The sequence below is a fragment of the Podarcis pityusensis genome, assembly GCF_964106645.2.
Source record: "Podarcis pityusensis genome assembly, chromosome: 7".
Lineage (NCBI taxonomy): Eukaryota > Metazoa > Chordata > Lepidosauria > Squamata > Lacertidae > Podarcis > Podarcis pityusensis.
The window spans coordinates 71573424-71595468 of NC_138031.1; the positions used below are offsets into that span (position 1 = coordinate 71573424).

At 42.2% G+C, this 22045-nt stretch overlaps 1 protein-coding gene and 1 long non-coding RNA gene across 3 annotated transcripts in view; one reads left to right on the forward strand and one right to left on the reverse strand.

Moving 5' to 3' along the window:
- LOC308481931 (cadherin-9-like) overlaps positions 1–22045 on the forward strand; it is a 142172-nt gene that overhangs the window by 39602 nt on the left and 80525 nt on the right. For both annotated transcript variants that reach the window (XM_081014767.1, XM_081014765.1), the window contains exon 2: positions 12330–12657. In XM_081014767.1, the coding sequence (XP_080870893.1) occupies positions 12430–12657 (228 nt within the window). In that variant the 5' untranslated portion in view covers positions 12330–12429. The remainder of the gene's footprint in view (positions 1–12329; positions 12658–22045) is intronic.
- The window catches only part of LOC308482191, a 30976-nt gene that overhangs the window by 1939 nt on the left and 6992 nt on the right, over positions 1–22045 (reverse strand). The window lies entirely within an intron of this gene.

The window sequence follows — 22045 nt, forward strand, 5'->3', positions numbered from 1 at the left end:
GACATTTTGCACATGTGCTGGTCAGTGCATATATCCTACAGCCATAGCTGTCAACTAACAGATTTGAAAATAAGGGACCAGCAGCCTTGAAAATAAGGGACCAGCAGCCAAAATAAGGGACCTGCAGCCTCACCTGTTTCAGGCACTCCAGTCTTCCTGTCCTCCTGCAGTCTGGTCAAACTCATGCTGGGCAGCTTCAAGAACACTGTCCAACCAACTTTGTAACCAGAGGTTCAACTGAATAGAATCTGAATCACATGCACCACAAGGCCTATGCAGCCTCAACTTAAGGCTCCCCGGCCTGGCTTTGCACTGCAAAGTTTGCAGCAGCACGTGCAACAAAATGGTGTCCAGCATTCAAAAACCTCCTCAGCTTGCATTAACTAGCCACACACAAGGCATGCAAGCTCCACCCCCCCAGTCGTTCTTAGACTCCTTATTGGGTGAGCAACACAGCCAAGCAACACAGTTGGAGCCTCCCTCCTCCCTGGCCGGCAGGGAGGGAGGGAGAGGAGCTGCTTCCTTTGAAATTTAAGGGACATCATTTAAAGGACATTTAAGGGACATCCATCAATAAGGGACAGCAGCGGGACATGGCGCTGGAATAAAGGACTGTCCCTTCAAATAAGGGACACTTGACAGCTATGCCTACAGCATTGCTTGGAGATTATTCACACTGACAAGGCAATGTGCAAAATCATGTCTTTGCTCTAAACTTGCGCACACTCAAATGTTGTCTCAAATGTAATCAACAACCAGTTTTTTATGCACAAGCTCTTTTCAACTCACATTAAAGCCAACATGTACTTATATTATATTGAGTGTGGCCCAGTCAAATTGTTCAAAGGGAGAGTTAAGCACCTGCCTTTTTAATTTAAATGATCTGCCACCCCAGTGTTATTGTGTTTTTCTCCATTTTAAATTGATCTGCTTCCATCTGTTATTATTTTGGCATCATAATACTTTTAGAATGCACATAGGTTATTTTGTTGTTATAGTTCTCAGTATAAAAGTGATCAGTCTGACAGTCTTCAGGGATCTATGCTTTTTCCCAGGATTCCTAAACCACTGATCTGATTTGCCAATTTTATGCTGATGTTTTTAGCTGGTTGTCCTCAGATTTACTGGCGGTCTGCAACTGTAACTGGTCAAGACAGCATTTGAGCATTCATAAAGAATTGAGGAATAAAGAAATTTAGTTTCACCACCATGAGGCCTGATAAATTATATGTCACAATGTTGCTGGAGGTGACCCCCATCCATTTCATGGAGAGATGCTCATAATATCAGACAGTTGTGGAAAATAATGTTGCACACCCCTCTGTGCGGTTCTGTTTAGCATTTGGCAGACAGAAGGTTACAGCGTTTGTGAAACACCAAAATGCCTTAAATAATGCTGAGTATCAATATCGTACTTTAGACAAGCTGTTTATGAGTCAGAGGGCTTGTCACATTGGATAAAAGCAGCATTTCTACAAGGGAAATAAAAACATGCAGGAAGAAGAGGTGATACTCTTGTTGTTTATGAGCCAATTTGGTTTTTTTCCTCCCTCAGCCTCTTTTGGGAGCTTTGAGGAACTGAAAACCTCAACCAAGGATAGGCAGAACTTCTAATGTATGCACAGTTCAGGCAATGGAAGAGCAACTATCCAGTTTGGGCAACTGAGCCAGCCACTGCCAAATATCCCATCAGTCCCTGCCCGCCAAATACCATTACTGCATTATGTGTTTCTGCTTTCTGCTCAAGATTTTGAGACAGGTGGTCTAGAAATGCAAAACGAGTAACTTTAGACAAACAAAACAAAATACTACTCAGTTACCGTACATTATAATATAGCCCATTCACTGCTGCCAGTAAAAGGATTGGCTCACATCTGCAAGGCATCTCTATTCAATCTGCTTAAGAGCTTAGTTTTTTTTTTGTATATATCTTAAATAGCTGTTGCAGCAAAATCAACGGTTTCAAGTGGAACCCTTAAATTAATCTTTAAGGGGCCTCAAGAAAATGTTTTGTTTTGTTTGAGAGTCTTTAGGGCACCACTGTCCTCTATAAGCTTATCCCCTTTCCTCAGTCCTATGGAGTAGTTTTTATTCTTTCCTTTTTATTCTTGTTTATTATTCTTTTAGCATGGCTTGATGGAAATTGAGTTCTTGAAGCTAAGGCTTTCGTCAGCACTGAATAAAATAGGTTCCTAGCTATATTGACTACCTCCCCCTTCCCAACCCCTCCTGATTTGCCAGCAGGCTACACCCAGAATCATAGAAGCATGGAATAGTAGAGTTGGAACGGGCTCAGAGGGCCAGCTAGTCCAACCCACTACAATGCAGGAATCTCAACTAAAGCATCCATGACAGACAACCATCCAACGTCTGCTTAAAACTACCAAAAACTACCACCTTCTAAGGGAGTTTGTCCACTGTCAAATTTCCCCCCCAATGTTTAGTTAGAATCTCCCTTCTTGTAACTTGAACCCATTGTTTCAGGTCCTTGCCTGTGGAACAGGAGAAAACAAGTTTGCTCCATCTTACATGTGACAGCTCTTAAGATTTTTGGGAATCTAACTTCCTCAAATGCTGAGGAAGGGTTGAGGGAGTTGGGTATGTTTAGCCTGCAAAAGAGGCTTATGAGGATAAGACTTGGTTTCCAGACCCTTGGTCATTTTGGTCACCCTCATCTTAGTGTGCTCATTTTGGTCAGCTTCTTCTTAAGTTCTGGTGCCCAGATCTGGACATAGTACTCTAACCAAGGCAGAATAGAGAAGTACTATTATTTCCCTTGATTGGGACACCAGACTTCTGTTGATGCAGCCTAGAATAGCATTAGCCACCCCCCCTTTTTTTTTTTTGCTGCTGCTGCTGCTGCATCACACTGTTGATTCATGTTAAACTTGTACTCTGCTAAGATGCCTAGATCTTTCTCACTTGTATTACTGGTAAGCCAGGTGTCCCCCATCTTATGTTTGTGCAGCTGGTCATTCCTGTCTAAGTGACTAACCCACAATGACAAATTCCCTTTCTCTACCTTAGAAGGCAGCAAGTGGGTTATCAGCAGGGCTTTTTTTCAGCCAGAACTCACCAGAACTCAGTTCTGGCACCTCTCAGGTGGGCCACATTGTCATTATAAGAGAACAAAAAGGTAAAGGTAAAGGACCCCTGACAGTTAAGTCCAGTCGCACATGACTCTGGGGTTGCGGCACTCATCTCACTTTACTGGCCGAGGGAGCTGATGTTTGTCCGCAGACAGTTTTTCCGGGTCATGTGGCTAGCAATGACTAAGCCACTTCTGGCGAAACCAGAGCAGCGTATGGAAACGCCGTTTACCTTCCCGCCAGAGCGGTATCTATTTTTCTACTTGCACTTTGATGTGCTTTCGAACTGCTAGGTTGGCAGGAGCTGGGACCAAGCAACGGGAGCTCACCCCATCGTGGGGATTTGAACCTCCAACCTTCCGATCAGCAAGCCCTAGGCTCAGTGGTTTAGACCACACCACCACCTGTGTCAGGAGAACAAGGAAGGTGTTAATGGCAATTCTGGCACCTCTTTTTCTAGAAAAATTGCACTGGTTATCAGCATACTCATTCACTATCAGTAGCCTTGGCTCTGAAGGGATTAGGGATTAGGATGGAAAACCACTCCTCCAAGTCCATCTCCTGAAGAGTCATATTGGAGTAAAGGCAAGTCAGTTCCAATCTTGATAGGTGTCATTTAATTGTTTAGTTACTGAATTTAATAGAAAATTAGCGAGCTCTTGAAAAAGAACATTCTGGCATTGAAGCCTAGTTCCAGAGGTGGTTTTAGGGCATTGTCACCTGTGCAACCACTACACACTGGGCATTGCCCTACAGGGGACACCAAAACAATGGAGTGCAAGAGGCTGAGGGGGCAGGGACATGACTGAATTTCAGCATCACACAGGGCACCACTGAAATTTGAGAGCCCCAAGTTTGCCGCTACTAGTTCTCACTAAAGAGGTATTGTCTGGGTATAATTCATGCCCAGATAGATGGAGAAAGAGTCTTTTAAAAAAACCCAGATGTTTCAATGTTAGATATAACATTGCAAAGCACATGTACCTAACACAACCTACTGGGTGATCTTGAATGTCAACATCCCTCAGTCCTCTTTCCTTCAGCGGAATGCTTATGACATAACAGCATTTTACAACGTGCAGTGAGCCCACAAAATGAAATGATAGAAACATCCAAATTAATAAATGGTATTTTTGTGGGGGATTTTGCTGTCTTCTAATGAAGTGTGGGCTGAGTTTTATTTTTTTCCAGCCTCATTAGAAAAGCAAGAGAACAGTTCAGCAAAATATAGGGAAACAGCTCAGTGGCTTCCCGCAGTGACAAGCTGCTGAGCTCTAAAGCATGCTGCAGAGTTAAACAACAGGAAGTAGAATGTGGTTCGTTTTCATTGTCAGCTGACTGTGAGGGTGACAAGGGATTGTGCATGCTCTGTTTTAAAGTTGCTAGAGGTTAGAGTGAACTCTGTATCATGCTTGTGTATGACTCTGCATAACAAATTAAACACATTACCATGGTGATTGCTATAGTAACATTTAAACTGGCATAATTGCTAACAAATCCCCACCACTGATCTCAGTAGGGCTTGCTACATCTTGGTGCACCTCCAGAATCTGAAGAGAACCTTTTGCACTAAAATACCTTTGAAAGATGTAGCACAACAAATATATACATATGCCTGACCCTAAGCAATCTTACTTGGCTGAAATCCACTCTTCCCTACTCAGAAAATAAATGTTGAACTTATTCATTGCTAACATAATTACCCAATTTAAATCATCACTCCAGAATGACTGACACGTTAGAGTGATGGCTGATCTCCCAAAATTAAAGCAAAGCTTTACTCCTGCTATGACCCCTGGCAGTTGCCATCTTAGTTTCCTAAAAATTCCATGACCTGGAAGTTTCATCATTCCATGATTGTGAGTTAAAATTTAAAATCCTTTCAAATGAGTCTTGCCAGTAACACTTCTTCAAATAATCTCAATGACTAAACTGGGATTTAAGGCTTCAGGTGGCCCCAAAGGTACCATGAACCTAAATTGTTCAGGCTTTTGTAAATTAAAACAAGGACTTTGAAACTGGCTCAGTAGTACATGGGCAGCCAGTGCAATATGCTGTTGGCCTTGTTCCCCCATCAGCAGTGTAGCTGCTACATTCTGCACCAGTGGAATAGCATGGACTGCCAATGCCTGGGGCCGTGCAGAGGGGGTGGGTTGGAGGGAGGGAAATGGACAGAGTACACATGAGCATCCAACTGTCTAATGACATCCATGTCACCCAGGAGATTGCAGCCACAGAAATAAGAAAATAAGAGTCATTCCGTTCTCTGGAGAGGTCACTTTCTGGTTTGCATGGAGAATCTGTTTTCAATAGAGCCCAGTGGCAGAAGCATGCAGCTGTATTGAGGCAGCACTGAGTGTTGAAATTTTGTGCCCCCTAACAATTTTGTGCCCGGGGCAACCGCCCCATGCCCCCCATGCTATGCCACTGTTCTGAACCAGCTGGAGCTTCTGAGCTAGGCCAAAATACAGCCCCATATAGAGTGCATTGCAGTAATCCAGCCTCAAGGTCTATTATGGTCAGACTGTCCCTGTTTAGGAATGACTGAAGCTTTTGGACCAGGCAAAGCTTGTAAAAGGCACTCCTAGCCAAAGAGAAAACATGGGTTTCTTGTGAGAAACATGAACTACACAATTATTTCTTTAAAGGGTACACAACCTCATCCAGAGCAGGTGACTTGCGTATTTTCTGGACATGAGAAACACCCACCGAAAGAGCCCCTGTCTTCCCAGATTGATTAAGCATGAGTTGGCCCTCCTTCAGTTACCCACTGCATTCTTCATCCTCATTCTCAGGTGACATTAACAGTGCATGTAACCATTACACTCAAACATCATTTCTCTGATTAAAATAGGGATGTCCTATTCCATTCTTCTTCTTCTTCTTCTTCTTCTTCTTCTTCTTCTTCTTCTTCTTCTTCTTCTTCTTCTTCCCCCCCACCCAACTGACTGGGTTGTCCCAGCTTCCAACATATATAAAAACACAATAAAGCATTTACATAAAAAAACCCTTCTCTATACAGGGCTGCCTTCAGATGTCTTCTAAAGGGTGTATGCTTACTCATCTCCTTGGCTCAGGGGTCACATAACTCCATACCCTCCAACATTCCTCCGATTAAAACAGCAACATCCTAAGAAAAAGCAGGACATTCCAGGATCAAATCAGAAACCAGAACAGCTTTTGTAAATCCAGGACTGTCCCTGGAAAAGAGGGAAACTTGTGTCTGGAAACCTGTCCAACTACAGTGTTTAAGAAACCAAGTTTACAATGGCTTGCTTGAGTGGATGCATTCAGAACATTTTCCTTTTTTCTTTTTTCCAGTTGTGTGCATTAAAATGCCTGTTCATGCTTGATATGAACTGAATGCACTATTGATAAACAGCGAAGAGGTAAAAAAAAAATTGCTGTTGTAATGCTAAAACTTACGGATGGAAAAGAGAGATAAGAAAGCAAGCATGATGGCTTGACTATATCCTGCAGGATGGAATTTGATCCAGAGATTAAGAAGAAAAACACAAGACATCCACTATAAAAGTCTATTTCTTTTTAAGATTCACTAGGCCCAGGTTAAGTTGCATTAAGGGTAAGTTGCTTGTATAATGCAGGCGACCTACATGTGGTGGGGTGAGGATGGAGTCTGAAGACTAGGATTATACTATTGCATTAAGTCCAGATACAATGGCTTCTAAAACAAAATAACAACAACAACAATAATAATTTATTATTTGTACCCCGCCCATCTGGCTGAGTTTCCCCAGCCACTCTGGGTGGCTTCCAACAAAGATTAAAAATACATTAAAATGCCACACATTAAAAACTTCCCTGAACAGGGCTGCCTTTAGATGTCTTCTAAAAGTCTGGTAGTTGTTTATCTCTTTGACATCTGATGGGAGGGCGTTCCACAGGGTGGGCGCCACTACCGAGAAGGCCATCTGTCTGGTTCCCTGCAACCTCACTTCTCACAGTGAGGGAACCACCAAGAAGGCCCTCAGAGCTGGACCTCAGCGTCCGGGCTGAACAGTGGGGGTGGAGATGCTCCTTCAGGTATACTGGGCTGAGGCCATTTAGGGCTTTAAAGGTCAACACCAACACTTTGAATTGTGCTCGGAAACAGGGCTTAAACGTTCAATGAAACCCACTTCCCACTGCAGAATTTCTCCACATGATCAAATTAAGAGCCCTATTGGATGAGACCAAGACTCCATCCAGTTCAGCGTCCAGCATCCTGCATCCTACAGTGACCATTCAGGTGGCGCCTCCGAGAAATCCACTGGCAGGGCATGCAGGTGGCAGCCTACCCTACTGTTGCCGACAAGCAACTTGTAATCAGTGGCATGATATCTATTGTGAGTTGGAGAAAATACCAATCAGGTATTGCAGATTGACATTTGTTCCTATTCAGTGGTAAACAGAGGGTTTTCCTAGGGAAAGCAGTGGCACAAAACCTATTAGAACCTACTGGACGAACGAGGAACCTATTGAAGTTGAGCCTAGAAGTCACAGACCTGTGATTGCAGGACAGACAGAAGCATAGGTGAGCCCTTAGTCTCTCTGACTTTAGCCTCATCCAGGCATTCTTAAATTGCATCCATTGAAGGGTCTGCAGAGTTCCTTACAGCCCTTTGGTAGACCTAAAGAAAATATGGAAAAACTAGTCAGGAGGAAGAAACTGAATGGGATTGAAGAGCTTTATGGGGCTGAATATGGGTGGCTCTTTGTGGTTTTCCTAAGAGCTGTAAGCGATATGATATAGGTATTCTTTACTCTTCTTGAGCTCACTCATTCTGTTGTCTTCTTTTAAGTAAAACAGTTTTTTCAAGGCTGGGTAGTACTTTGATCAGGAACAACAGTGGGAGAAATTCTTCTTCTAATTTGAGTTCTTTGTTTATAGCTTTTTATATAGTAAAATAAGGTGCTGTTTGAAATTGCTATTTTATAGCCATAGATCTTTGTGTGTCATATATGTTCTTTTGGCCACGAAAAGGAAACTAGCATCTCTCAAATACTGCCGTCATGTAGAGGCACCAGTTGACGTACATTGCACTTCCTTTTTAAAAATAAATTAAAATAAAGCTGCAGCATGAACAGCCTTCACCTTACTGGCAGCTTCATACACTCTCAAGACACCAGCAAGCACCAGCTGGCTCCTTGACCATTACCACTGTTATTCCAGCAGTGACATAGAATGGTCACAGTCATCTATGGAAACGAACAAAACAAAGGACTTAGTATCATTTGATTCTGAAATGAAAGTTCCCTGAGTGAACTGTGCTCCCAACAAGTAAATAAAGAAAAAGGTCAGGAGATGGGTTGAGACTAGCAGTGCAATCCTAACCGTGCCTAATAGAGGGGGGGGAGGGAGATTTATTTGATTCAATAGCATGGAGTGCTGTAGCCAACACTGTTTTTACAGCCTTGATGCTTGCACACATAGGGTGGAATGTGGGAACAGTGGCGGAGCTTCATACTCTGACACTGGGGGGCAGAGAGCAGGCGGGGGAGGGGCTGGCATGCATCCTGGAGGCATGGCGTGCCGCCCGCAGGGGCGTGGCACATGTCCTGGGGGTGTGGAGCTCCGCCTGCGGGGGCATGGTGCCCAGCGCCGGCAGGGGGGCAGCTGCGATGGCACCCCACCGGGATTACACTGCCGGGGGCCATGCGCTCCCCCCGCATTCCTCTTCCTCCGCCACTGTGTGGGAATTGAGATTAGAATGCCTGTACACTGTGCCAGAGTTAGCAATTTCACACCTTCAATGCTGCATTTGTGATTGGTGTAAATCGCACGCCTTTCTGAGAAGAGTGTGGGAAACAGAAGACAGACTTATCTCTTCCGCTGTATGTACTTTGTACAGTGGTACCTCGGGTTAAGTACTTAATTTGTTCCGGAGGTCCGTTCTTAACCTGAAATTGTTCTTAACCTGAAGCACCACTTTAGCTAATGGGGCCTCCTGCTGCTGCCGCGCCGCTGGAGCACAATTTCTGTTCTCATCCTGAAGCAAAGTTCTTAACCCAAGGTACCATTTCTGGGTTAGCGGAGTCTGTAACCTGAAGCGTCTGTAACCTGAAGCGTCTGTAACCCGAGGTACAACTGTAATGTACTTGTGCCTGTTGTTCTCTCAGAGCTGGAGAGAAGGGACGCCATTATCCTTTGGTCTGTACGTAGTGTGTAAATAAATAGTAGATTAGCTCTATGATGTCTCATGCTTCTTGCTGTGTTCTGCCAGAAGCTTAATGTGCATATATCATTATGATGTATGTCGCTAGAAGCACACTGGAAAAGAAGGGAGATGCCTTTTCCAGAGCTGCGCATACCGGAGGACGCTCAGAGTTCCAGGGGCTTGCAGGCACTCCCAGGGCGTTTTCCAACAGCCAGTTCCTAAGCTATTTACACCAGGGTGGCACAACCGAAAAGACTTGGATTGGGCTCATTGCAATCATGTGCTGGCTTGACCCAACCATGCCTTCCAAACAACCCATTTTGGCAGTTTCTGTTGGCACCATTTGCAGAGGTGCATTGAGGTGTTCCTCTGTTGACAACTGAGCTCCCTAAATGATAGACGCCAGCAGAGCTGTCACCCCAGGCAAACCCCTTCCAGCATGGCAGGTCAGAGGTCTGGCTTACTCTGCATCAATCCATCCCTGATAATTATTCCTTGTTCAACCTTTAAGTCTCTTTCTCCATCTTTACCAAACCCTCATCCCGCACAATGTGTTTTCATCTGCTGGCATTGCTCATGTCAGACAAAAGCACATGAATTTACACCTGCAATCAGATGCACTGCTATCCAATACAATCTTTGCCTGTTGTACAGATTCTTTAGGGAGGAATTTGAGCCACACATGGTCAAAATGTTGGAGACGGATATCTAGCAACCATCAAAGGAGGGATCCCCTCCCCCCCTCCCCCCCTCCCCAATCTAAGTCATTTTGATTTAGCCCTGCATGGAAGACTTTTCTAGCTGTCACTCCTACAGGAGATAACACCCACGTTTAGGAAAAATAACTGCCTAACAGTTCAAGCCGGATAAGCAAACACAATCAGCATATGTTACGCTGTGTGGATTGTATAATACTGTAAAGTATGCAAACATGACTAAATTAATACTCTTCAGTGATCTCTAATTAAAGTCTTTGTGGTCTTTTTCTTTAACTCTGTGTATACATCCACATTCTTGTTTGCTATTGTCCCAACCTGCATTCTTTTAGACAAAACATAACAGGATGCACAGATTTTGACACTTTCAGCAAACCATAAAATTCAAGATGCAGAGAACCTTATTATAAGTGTTGTTGTTTTTTACCTCTCCATAGCACATTGTACTTTGATTTCTAAACAGGAATGCTAGTAGTATAACATCATTTACAGTGTAGCTTCTTATGTGCAAGAATCAATATGCATATTTATTTTTAAATAGTCCCCATGAGATTGTGGATTCATCGAGAACATGAACCGTTAGACTACACAATCTTCTTTTAATAACAAGAGGATTTACAGGTTTAAGATAACAACAGAAGGGCTCCCTGGTTGAAATTGCAATTCTCTGAAGCAGGAAACACAACAGCTACTGGTTATTTAGTATAATGCATCTAATATCTATGATTGCTAGGGTTTCCTAAACTTGGGTCTCCAGCTGTTTTTGGACCACAACTCCCATCATCCCTAGCTAGCAGAACCAATGGTCAGGGATGATGGGAACTGTAGTCCAAAAACAACTGGAGACCCACCATTGCTGTCCAAACTTGTGAGAGAAGACTGTGCTTAAGTTGGGAAACAGTCCATTGAGGTAGCATTATTATAGAATATCTATGTGCATGTTAATTCTCAAAAGAATATACTTCTCAAAATAATTAACCATGTGCTCACGCTACAGTAATCAAACACAGCTTCTCTCTGTGTTACAGTTTTGAAGACTCATGTAGGGAATGCTTTTTTCCTGTGGGGATACAGGGGTACGCCTACCCCTAAACATTTTGTGAATCTAAGTTTGACCTCATTGAGGAGCAGTATTTCAATATGAGTAGGAAAACGAGAGTACTCCTAAACATTTTTTTAGAAAAAGGCACAGCATGTAGGTATCTTTTCCTTCAAACAAGCCAGGAAATCACAATGCACACACCGACAACGTATTCACATCAGGTAATTAAATCAAAAATCAGCTTCCAGCAGAATATAAAAACATAATAAAACATCAAACGTTAAAAACTTTCCAACACAGGGCTACCTTCTGATGTCCTCTAAAAATTGTGTAGTTATTTATCTCCTTTCATCTGATAGGAGACGTTCTACAGGGAGGGTGCTACAGCTGAGAAGGCCCTCTGCCTGGTTCCCTGTAACTTCACTTCTCACAGTGAGGGAACTGCCAGAAGACCCTTGGAAGTGGACCTCAGTGTCCAGGCTGAATGATGGGGGGGGGGTGGAGATGCTCCTTTAGATATACTGGGCCTAGGATGTTTAGGGCTTTAAAGGTCAGCACCAACACTTTGAATTTCCATGAGGACCCTAGTTAATAGTGGTGGAAAGACACTATCCTTCCCTCCCCACCTGTGATCCTGATGAGAAGGGTTAAATCTTCCTCATGCTACAGTCCCAATGGAAAATGGGGTGGGGGTGGGGCACACATATTTTTTAAAAATCCCCTGACATGGATGCCATCCATGCTAGGTACGGCAAACCTGTGGGCCTCTAAATGCTATTGGTCTACAACATCCATCAAAACCTGCCAGCATGGCCAATGGTCAAGTGTGATAGAAGCTGCCGTCCAGCATAATCTGTAGGTTAGCTACCCATGCCCTCGGCAACTGTATTACAAAGAGTTGTCATGCACAGCCATCTTTATTTTGATTAGACTATATTTGTAAGACAGTGTTTTCCACCACTGATCTGTGAAACACAGGGATTTGGTGGAAACTTATTAGGAGCTTCTGTGTGAGAGAATCATTAACTGGTCCAGAAAGAACAAACTTGCCCTGCAAACTGAGCCGCAGGAAAATGTTGCATTTTCATTCACTTTGTTCAATGGTGAGGCCTACATTTTGTATAAGAAGTTGCAGCCTTGAAGATGAATCAGAATCCTCAGCAGCTCATTACATTTCTGGGGCAGATGCACTTTGGCCTATAAATCAATTTAGGAATGGTTCCCCGAAGACAGACAAGTCTGAAAACAACTTAGGTTGTACATTTGGACTATTTCTTTTAAAAGTTGATCTTAAATTCACCCAAACTTTTTATCTATTTCACAGATCGTTTGAAAAAGGAATACAACATTATTTGCTCGGGGTTTTTCTGGCTAAAGCAAGAGACGTATTGAGCCTAGCGGACTCTTTGCAGAAGGAGCAAACAATGAGAACTAGCTACAGCTTGTCATTTCTAATCTGGACTTGTATGATTCACGAAGTCCACACTTCACCATCGCCGAAAAGGACTAACATGTATTTGCAAACTGAACGGATAATGGGCTTGTCTAAGGACCACGGAAAAGCACTTCATCGAACCAAGCGAGGATGGATGTGGAATCAGTTTTTTTTACTGGAAGAATACACTGGTCCAGATACTCAGTATGTAGGCAAGGTAAGCACTGTGATCAAAAAACGATTTGATGAGATGACAGAATTCTAGAATAAATGTAATAGATTTTTTGTTTCTCAGCAGCAGCATTGAAGCAAGGCAGATTGAATGTAGCTTTCTAGCGGAGGGAGAAAAGGAATTTACACCTCTGTTTATGGAATGTACCTGATTTTCGGAAGAAGACAGATAACTTAGAGGCATTCCCCACAGAGGAGGGGGAAATGCTCCTCTGCTTAAGTTAAAGGTCCAGTCGTGACCGACTCTAGGGTTGCAGCACTCATCTTGCTTTATTAGCTGAGGGAGCCAGCGTACAGCTTCCAGGTCATGTGGCCAGCATGACTAAGCCACTTCTGGCAAACCAGAGCAGCACACAGAAACACCGTTTACCTTGCCACCAGAGCGGTACCTATTTATCTACTTGCACTTTGACATGCTTTTGAACTGCTAGGTTGGCAGGAGCAGGGACCGAGCAATGGGAGCTCACCCCATCACAGGGATTCGAACTGCCGACCTTCTGATCGGCAAGTCCTAGGCTCTGTGGTTTAACCCACAGCGACATATTTGTAGGAGAGGACTATAACAGTCACATAACTTTTCCATGATTATAAAGAACAATCACACCAATTAGATTCTGAGCAAGTGGATGCTTAATTGAAGCACAGTATAGAATAAAAAGAGAGAGAGAGAGAAATCGTTTTACAAAAAACAGGAAAAGCTTAATCATGTTTTGAGAAAAGGAAAAGGATAGGTAGAAAATTTAATTGTGTATGGAATGATAATTGAGTATCCATGAGATAAGTGACAAATAGTAATTAACAACAGTATAATTTGAACACAATTATGAACAAGATGATAAACAATGTAACAAGATATAAAATAATGCCAAGATATAAATCCTTCTCCGTCAGGAGGATGGCTCACATGATCTTCCTGAGTTGGTGGTACATGTAGCATGGGGGGGGGGGTTTGCAATGGATCTTCCTATAGTTCGCATAAGAAATCTCTGTCCTCCCTTGTAACTCAGCAAAGCCCACATGTTGGTGCAATGTTTGCAAAGAGCCTAACTGCATAAAACCCCATGCAGCCCCAAACCAAACAGTCAACATCCAGCATTAAACCTGCCTGAGAAGCAATTGCTGCGTTTGCAGACCTTCCAAGTGCCCCTGTTTTCCAGGGACAGTCCCAGATTTACAGAAGCTATCCCAGTTTTTGGTTTGATGCTGGAATGCCCTGCTTTTCCTTAGGGCATCCCTATTTTCATTGGGGAAATGTTGGATGGTATGTCCCTATTCTCATGAGGAAATGAGCCAAGGAGATAAGTACTTATCCAACCTTTAGAAGACATCTGAAGGCAGCCCTGTATAGGGAAGGTTTAATGTTTAATGTTTTATTATGTTTTTATATATGTTGGAAGCCACCTAGAGTGGCTGGGGCAACCCAGTCAGATGGGTGGGGTATAAATAAAATCATTGTTATTTTTAAAGAATAGAATGTCCCTATTTTCATCGGAGAAATGTTGGAGGGTATGTGTTTGGTCCTATATGAAGTGAAATTTACATTTGTGGACATCCAGTAGCCTCAGGGATGTGATACGTATATGTGGTGGGTGGGGCAGGAAAATATGATCTTGCCTTCACTCCAAGTAGTAGCCTCTACCAGTGGCATCTGCTGCCCACTGGGAATGGTAGGGAGAGACAGAACCAATGACAAGGAGAGCCAACTACTTCTACTTTTGTCCCCATCCTTGCTGAGTTCTACAAGGGCAATATTGAGGCTAAGGAGGAGAAGGGTTGCCATATGTCCTCTTTTTCCAGGACACGTCCTCTTTTTCGTAGATAGATTCGTCATAGTTATCCATAGTCAAAAGCAGAGGTTTTTTGCTCTTCAAAATATGGCAAGCCTAAGAAAGAAGGCAGGGCAGGTTGTGAGATATGAGCTTCCAAAATGCTAAGTAAAAGGGTAATATACACAGGGGCTGCATCATTCTAAGAAATAATATTTTGAGGTAATATACATTGCTCCTGAAGCAGTTGTGTAAGTTGGCACAGTTAATAGCAGTCTTTTTGTACTTTAGTCTGTTTGGGGTAAGCTCAGCAGTTATAGTTTATAAGGAGAAGAATTTAAATTTTAAAATAGTTAGAAAAAAATAGAATATGCAGCCAGAATGGGAAACTTTAGGGAAGCATGGAAGGATGGAGGCGAAGTTGATGGAATAGAATTATGGATTGATGTAATCAATGTATCTTTTTTTATTTTGTTTCTTCCTTTTCTTTCACTTTCTTCTTTTATTTTTCAGTTCTGTATATTGTACACTTATAAATTTATAAATATATATTTTTAAAAGAGTCTTTTTGTGTTGTCAGAACAGCTGAGCGTAGGTCTGTTCAGGTCTGCTGCTGCCTGCCTCATAGTTAGTCAGAGTCTGTAAGAGTTTTAGTCTTAATGATAAATTTATGTAATACATTAGTAAGCTAAGTAATACCTGCCTGCCTTGTACATATATATTTAATCGAACAAGTGCAAGGGCGCTGTGAGTTAAAGTTATTGTTATTTAAACTTTAAAATGGTTTTTATAGGAGGGGAAAGGGATCAAATAGAAGGGTTAAACAACCCAGCCTCAAGTTTCCGCATAAGCTCTGTTAATGGGAATTCATAGAATCATAGAATCATAGAGTTGGAAGAGACCACAAGGGCCATCGAGTCCAACCCCCTGCCAAGCAGGAAACACCATCAGAGCACTCCTGACATATGGTTGTCAAGCCTCTGCTTAAAGACCTCCAAAGAAGGAGACTCCACCACACTCCTTGGCAGCAAATTCCACTGTCAAACAGCTCTTACTGTCAGGAAGTTCTTCCTAATGTTTAGGTGGAATCTTCTTTCTTGTAGTTTGCATCCATTGCCCCGTGTCCGCTTCTCTGGAGCAGCAGAAAACAACCTTTCTCCCTCCTCTATGTGACATCCTTTTATATATTTGAACATGGCTATCATATCACCCCTTAACCTCCTCTTCTCCAGGCTAAACATGCCCAGCTCCCTTAGCCGTTCCTCATAAGGCATCGTTTCCAGGCCTTTGACCATTTTGGTTGCAATTAAATATAATTGCTAAATTGCTAAATAAACTAATATATATTAAGCTTTGCAAGTGTGAAACAGGAAAGATAATATTAAGCTAATTTATTTTCCCTAATTAAAACCTATGTCCCACACAGGTAAGGGCTGACTAAGGGCAGAGTGAGGTTGGTGGGGCAGAGTCTGGATTCTTCTCAGTGAGAAAATATTACAAACCAGTTGCATATGAACAAACTGGGGCAAATGACAGTATCGTCATACAGAAACTATGCTCATCATACAATGTAGCCTTTTGCACAGACTAAGAGTCAGGTTTGGTTCTAAAGCAAATGGTTGTTTTTTTGCCACTCTTGGTAAATGTATGGAGGAACATGGGCAGGGACAGCAACAAAGGTATTTTCCATTAAGGAAGGGCAACACTGGGGGGGGGGGGAGTTACTGAAACAAGAATATTGAGGGGTCCCTTCAAGGGTTTCAGCTTCTTAAGGAAGACTGGACCTTTGGAGCGAGCGTCCCTTTTAAGGCTCAAACTGATCAGGAAATGAACAGAGACCATATAAAAGCAAAGCGGCTATAAGTCTGATCTTTATTAACTGTTGCAACAGGGTGCTCACTGCCACACGCAGGAGGCAGGAGGGACCCAGGACAAAGGTGTGCAAGCCCTTATATAGACTTTTGAAATGCCCACCCTGGAGCCCAAGACCACCCTTCCATACATCATATGTACATCAGAGAAGGGGCGGACTACAACAGAAATCTGAGTGCATTGTTTTTATCCTGTCTGCCAGGTTACCTGATTGGATTACCTGGGCATCCTGGCCACTCTTTTGTTATGATAACTACTCAGTTCCTGAATCCAGGTCACAGGCTCACCCTATTCATATCTTAACTGTGCCCTTGAGACAGGATTTGTGAGCAAAGAGACAATGGAGAAGCTCCCCATTTCCTTCGACCTTGCAAAGAAATATTTGAGGTCAATTTGGAAGAGACAAATGGTCTCAGGACTTTTTCTGTGAGTCTCAGACATGTGGTCTATACATATATGTATGTGCTTGCTTGGTACATTTATGAACATTTACTATATATATATGAGACCTTAATATTCTTATAACATTACTATACCATTAGTCCAGTTCATGTCTCATTCAGATGTTACCCACCATACTGAGAGAAGGTACACCAACCATGTAGGAATCAGACCTTGGGGGCATGTAAGAAGTATGCCAACCCCAAAGCCTTTAAGCAAAACAAGATATTTAAAAAAATAATAATTTGAAAACCAAGTCCAGGGATTGTAATTTATAGTTGTTCACCTTTCCGTTAATCAGCCTGGGGAGACAGAAAATGGGTTTTCCATTTTCCACCTAAAAAATGTTGCATGCATTACATTTTTGCTTCTGCCGTTGTTGTTGTTGTTTGCTTTTCATTCTCCAAAGCACACATTTCCTTCTAAACCTCAGTGCTTGGTCCCTTTGATTAAGCTGTAGTTCAAGTTAGGGATGTTTTCAAAATTCCTCATTGACCTTGGAATTCCAAATCACATGGTCTTGTTTCCAAGTGTAAACGATGCATCAGGAATCCCCCTTTCACCCACCTTTTGTTTACACATTATCTATAAAGTGCTGTGTGCAGACAAACTTTCGCACCGCTTTCAGTTCATTAGCATCTTCCCCCTACAAAACACACACATTGCCAAAGTGATATTGATGAGATTGCATTATTAGTTGCATCAATACACTTTTTTCTTGGTGTTTTACTAACGTGCAGGAGTGCATGGGTACACTAGTGAAACATCACACACACACACACACACACACACACACACGGACTGTGCGATAAATTGCCATATTGTTGAATACCGGTAGTATTGAAATAACATTGTGATAAGTGTTTCAACAAGGCAATATGAACAAAAGGTGGAGACTGAACAGTTTCCAAGGGGGTAGCTCAGCTGAACGGATAATTTGCAGATAATTTGCAGCCACCCTGTCTCCTGTTTTGTTCGTTCTCTTCCTCCTCCCTCTTAACTGATAAGAAATGATGATAATCCCTCACACAAACCAGCAAACACTTTCAGCTTCACTGATATCTTTCCACTTAGAGCTTGGCTAATTATGTATAGCTTGCTAACAATCCAGGAGAGGACCCCACCCCCATGGCAAGACAAAGATCCAGTGGCAAAGTAAACAAAGAATATAAACAAAGAATTAGAAAGTATTTCATTCTTCCCTCATACTCACCCCCACCAGTAAATAAAAGAGGGGAAAGAGTACATGCACATGCATATTCTGATGCAACCATATGTATAATCACATTATGCATGTGATTCCAGCAGAATTCATTTCATGTTTTACCGATACACCCATTTCAGTGTTTTACCGATACACCCATGCACTTCTACACATCTACTAAAATGTGAAGCAAAAATAATCTTGAAGCAAATATATGATTATGTGAATGAATTAAAGAACACTGAAAGCTATGGAAAATTGAACAAACTCCAGTTCTGAGATTAAATTTTCATTTTAGAAAATTTGCTAATTAACCCAGAATTCAGGGACTGTGGAATGCAGAGTGACCCACAGAACAATGGAGAAATGGATTGGGCTTTTCTAAATGGCAGGCACTGATGATGCCTGTCCCTCACATCAGAGGACAACGAATGATCAACTGACTTCTATTTTTCAGGCTGTTTCTAACAGATGTTCCCAAATGCCAATCTTTTATTAAATGGGAAGTACCAAATAGTCATTTATTGAGTTCCTTTGGTTTAGCTAGTACTAGAGCAAAGGCTGTTCAGAAAACTCTTCTGTAGTTTTAGCTTGTGGACCATTTTTGTTTTAATGATATTTTACTTTTGCTCTCTGGAAGGAGAAAGCTGTTTTCTAGGTGTCTTGCTATTGAAGAACTGTTTCATATGTGCCCATTTTATTTGGGTTTCCCCCCCAGTTTCAAATGTGTGATATTTTGCTAATTTAACTTTCTGCAATGGTATGTGGCTAATAGCAATAAAAGTGAACTGCATTTACTTTCCTGGAAGGGAATTTTGAAGAGACAGTGAGAGTTATACACCTGAGGGCAATTGTCAGGGCTGATGGGCATTGCAATCCGGCAACATTGGAAGGGAACCAGGTCATCCATCCCTATGCTAGATCAAAACTCCTCAAATATCCACAAGTATTTCTTAATTCCATGCAGGGAAGCAAGCAAGAAATGCATTGCTTATCCCCACTCCCAGGATTATACAATGCCTTTTTGCTCTTCCACTTCATTGCAACGAATGGTATTTTCCTTGTAGAGGAAATAAAGGAAGCCCAACAACTTTTATGTACTATAATACTGTTGAAAGTTGGGTTGGCTTCATCCGTGTAAATAAGTGGTGATAGAAGAATGGCAATGTTCCTTAATGACTGCTGATGATTCACCCAAATTGGCAATTTAGCAGCTGGGTTTTTCTCTCAGACCAATGGTGAACATCACATGCGGTAATGTGAGAGAGGAAAACATCAGCTTGAATGGAGAGAAATGATAGTGTGTGTTGTGTTGTGTTGTGTTGTGTTGTGTGTGTGCACACAATGTCTCTAGCAATATACGTGCAGAATAGGTGAGAGTGACTGCACACGTTCTCTTGTGGGATCTGCTGAAGGAGTGCTTACTTGCTTTCAGTTCATTCTGCTTTTATATTTGTAAATAAAGTGGTACCTCAGGTTACATACGCTTCAGGTTACATACGCTTCAGGTTACAGACTCCGCTAACCCAGAAATAGTACCTTGGGTTAAGAACTTTGCTTCAGGATGAGAACAGAAATCGTGCTCCGGCGGCGCAGCAGCAGCGGGAGGCCCCATTAGCTAAAGTGGTGCTTCAGGTTAAGAACAGTTTCAGGTTAAGAATGGACCTCCGGAACGAATTAAGTACTTAACCCGAGGTACCCCTGTAGAGCAAACATTGCAAAGATGCCATATGATTCCCGTCAGGGGAGCCAGCTAAAGGGGGCGGAAGGTGCTTCAGCCCCCTAAATATTGGTGGGCAGAGGGCTCAGCTCCCCCCCCCCAATAATGAGGGGGCCAAAATCCCCTAACACTGGTTGCCTCCACGTGCCCCCGCCCAGCAGCCTGGGAGCCCAGGAGCAGGACAGGTGCTGGGACGAGTGAGGGCAAAGATGGCCCTCCAGGTGTCCTGTCCCCACCCAGCACATGCTGGGTGCACACTGAGCGGCGTCACATGATGTGTCACACTACGTGGCTGGGCCCCCTCAATGTGGGATGCAAGTTGGTGCCCCTGACTCCAGTGTTGTCTAATCCAAAAGGAATCTAAAAACGATGGTCATGACTCTGGATCTTCTTGCTATGAGGCAACATATAGCAGTATATACCGTACTTTTCCGTGTATAAGACTAGGTTTCTTTTACTCAAAAATAAGGTTTAAAAACTGGGTGTGTCTTATACATGGGTAGTGGGCAGGGTGACAGGTGATTGGTTGCAGCCACAAGCTGCAGATTGTCATTGGCGATAGGTAGTGTGATTGGTGGCTGCAGGAAGGGTTTCTTTATACTGGCTGTGGGAAATGGGTGTGTTCTTTTTTTAAAAAAAATGATATTTATTGAGAATTTAAAATTACAGAGAGAGAAAGGAAAAAACAAGAAAAAAGAAAAAGGAAAAAAGGTAGACAAAAAGAGAAATTAAACAATACAAGTCAATAAAAACAAAAGTCAAAGAAAAAACAAAACACACAATACATCAAAATCAAAAAAGAAAAATAAACAAAAAATTTAAAAACAAATCCAATATTCCCAAATCTTTATCTTTCGTTAACTTGTTTCATCGACCTCCTCACACCTCCCCTTTTTGTATTCTAGTTATTAATTATCTCAGCAAATCCTTTCCATCTTTCACTATATTCTGTCATTAAATTACCTTAATTTATTTTAACCTTATCTTACCATAAAAAGCCCTAAAGCTTAAAACTTAAAACTTATTTATACATAATTCTTTTTAACATAACATATTTATACATAATTCTTTTTAACATTTCTACTAAAGCCAAATAGTTTCATTCCAACATTTTTCTAATACTCATTAATTTTACAATGATTTTCTAAATGAATTTTTAAACCTTTCTTCCAATCTTCATCCATCGTCTCTTCTTCCTGGTCTCGGGTTTTGTCAGTCCTTTCTATCCCATCCATCTAGTCCTTCAACCTGGTGATATTCTATCCGAGGCTCTTAAGTCTTTTCCATGTCCCTTCTGCAGGTCTTCTTCATGTTTATACCTGCACTTTACTTTATCTTCTGCTGATCTTATTCTTAATTTCCTTCCTTTCTCTCGGGGAGACTCCAACTTGACAATATCTTTATCCTTTCTCAACAAGTCAGCCCATTCTCCATAGTCGACACTGAAATCCAAAAGATATTTGAAGGCATGTTTCAAAGTCCCTCCAAGGTTAAGGGCCCCCACAACTCCAAACTCCCCCTGGCCCAAAGCCAGATCCGAAAAGTCAAAACATCCCTGCATAGGGGGATCCATCCAACTTCCCATCTCCAGACCAAACAGTACTCCATCTCTCCAAATCTGACTTTCTCCAGGTTCAGTCGTCAGAAACAACAACTTATGTTCCTGCAAGGCCGCAGCTCTCTCCATTTCTATTACTTGAGGTTCAGCAACAACCTCCTCCTTTATCTTCTTCACCACTTGCTCTGTCAAAGCACATTCCTGGTTTAATTCCTGAGTGGTTTCTATATAGGTATTCACTGTTTGTCCAAAATTGCCAACTGCAACAGTCATCAAATCCATCTTCTCATGTAGCTGTTCCAGTAAAGCGCTTGTCTTGCAAAAAGCAAGCACTAAAGCTTCTTCTGGGCACATTCTTGTTCAAGGTCAATGTCTGGTCTCACGATCTTTAATCTCTACAGCTGCAGAATTCCCCAGATCGACTGTAACAACAGTTTCACAAGCTCCCTCTAGAGGAAACAATTTCTATTTGTATCCGTCTTTTTAAAAGCAGATCTAGCAACAAAGTTCCTTTCGTTTTTCAGATATTTTGTTCCTTTTAAGTGCAAAAGGGAACATTGGAATCAATATGTTTCTCTTTTTTAACTATCTGTCAGAAACGTTTTATCCATAGTCAATGAACTTCCCCAAAGCGTCTGTCTCTGACACCCCGCTCCCAGGTTCAAGACGGTGGAAATTTATCTTTCTTTACTCTCTCTTCTGCAGGTTTAAACAGTCTAAAAAATAAAAATAAAATAAAAATCCCTCCTCTTCTCCTGCTTCCATGGGGGTTCAGTAATTTTAAATGATGAAAATTTGATCCTTTACAGACGA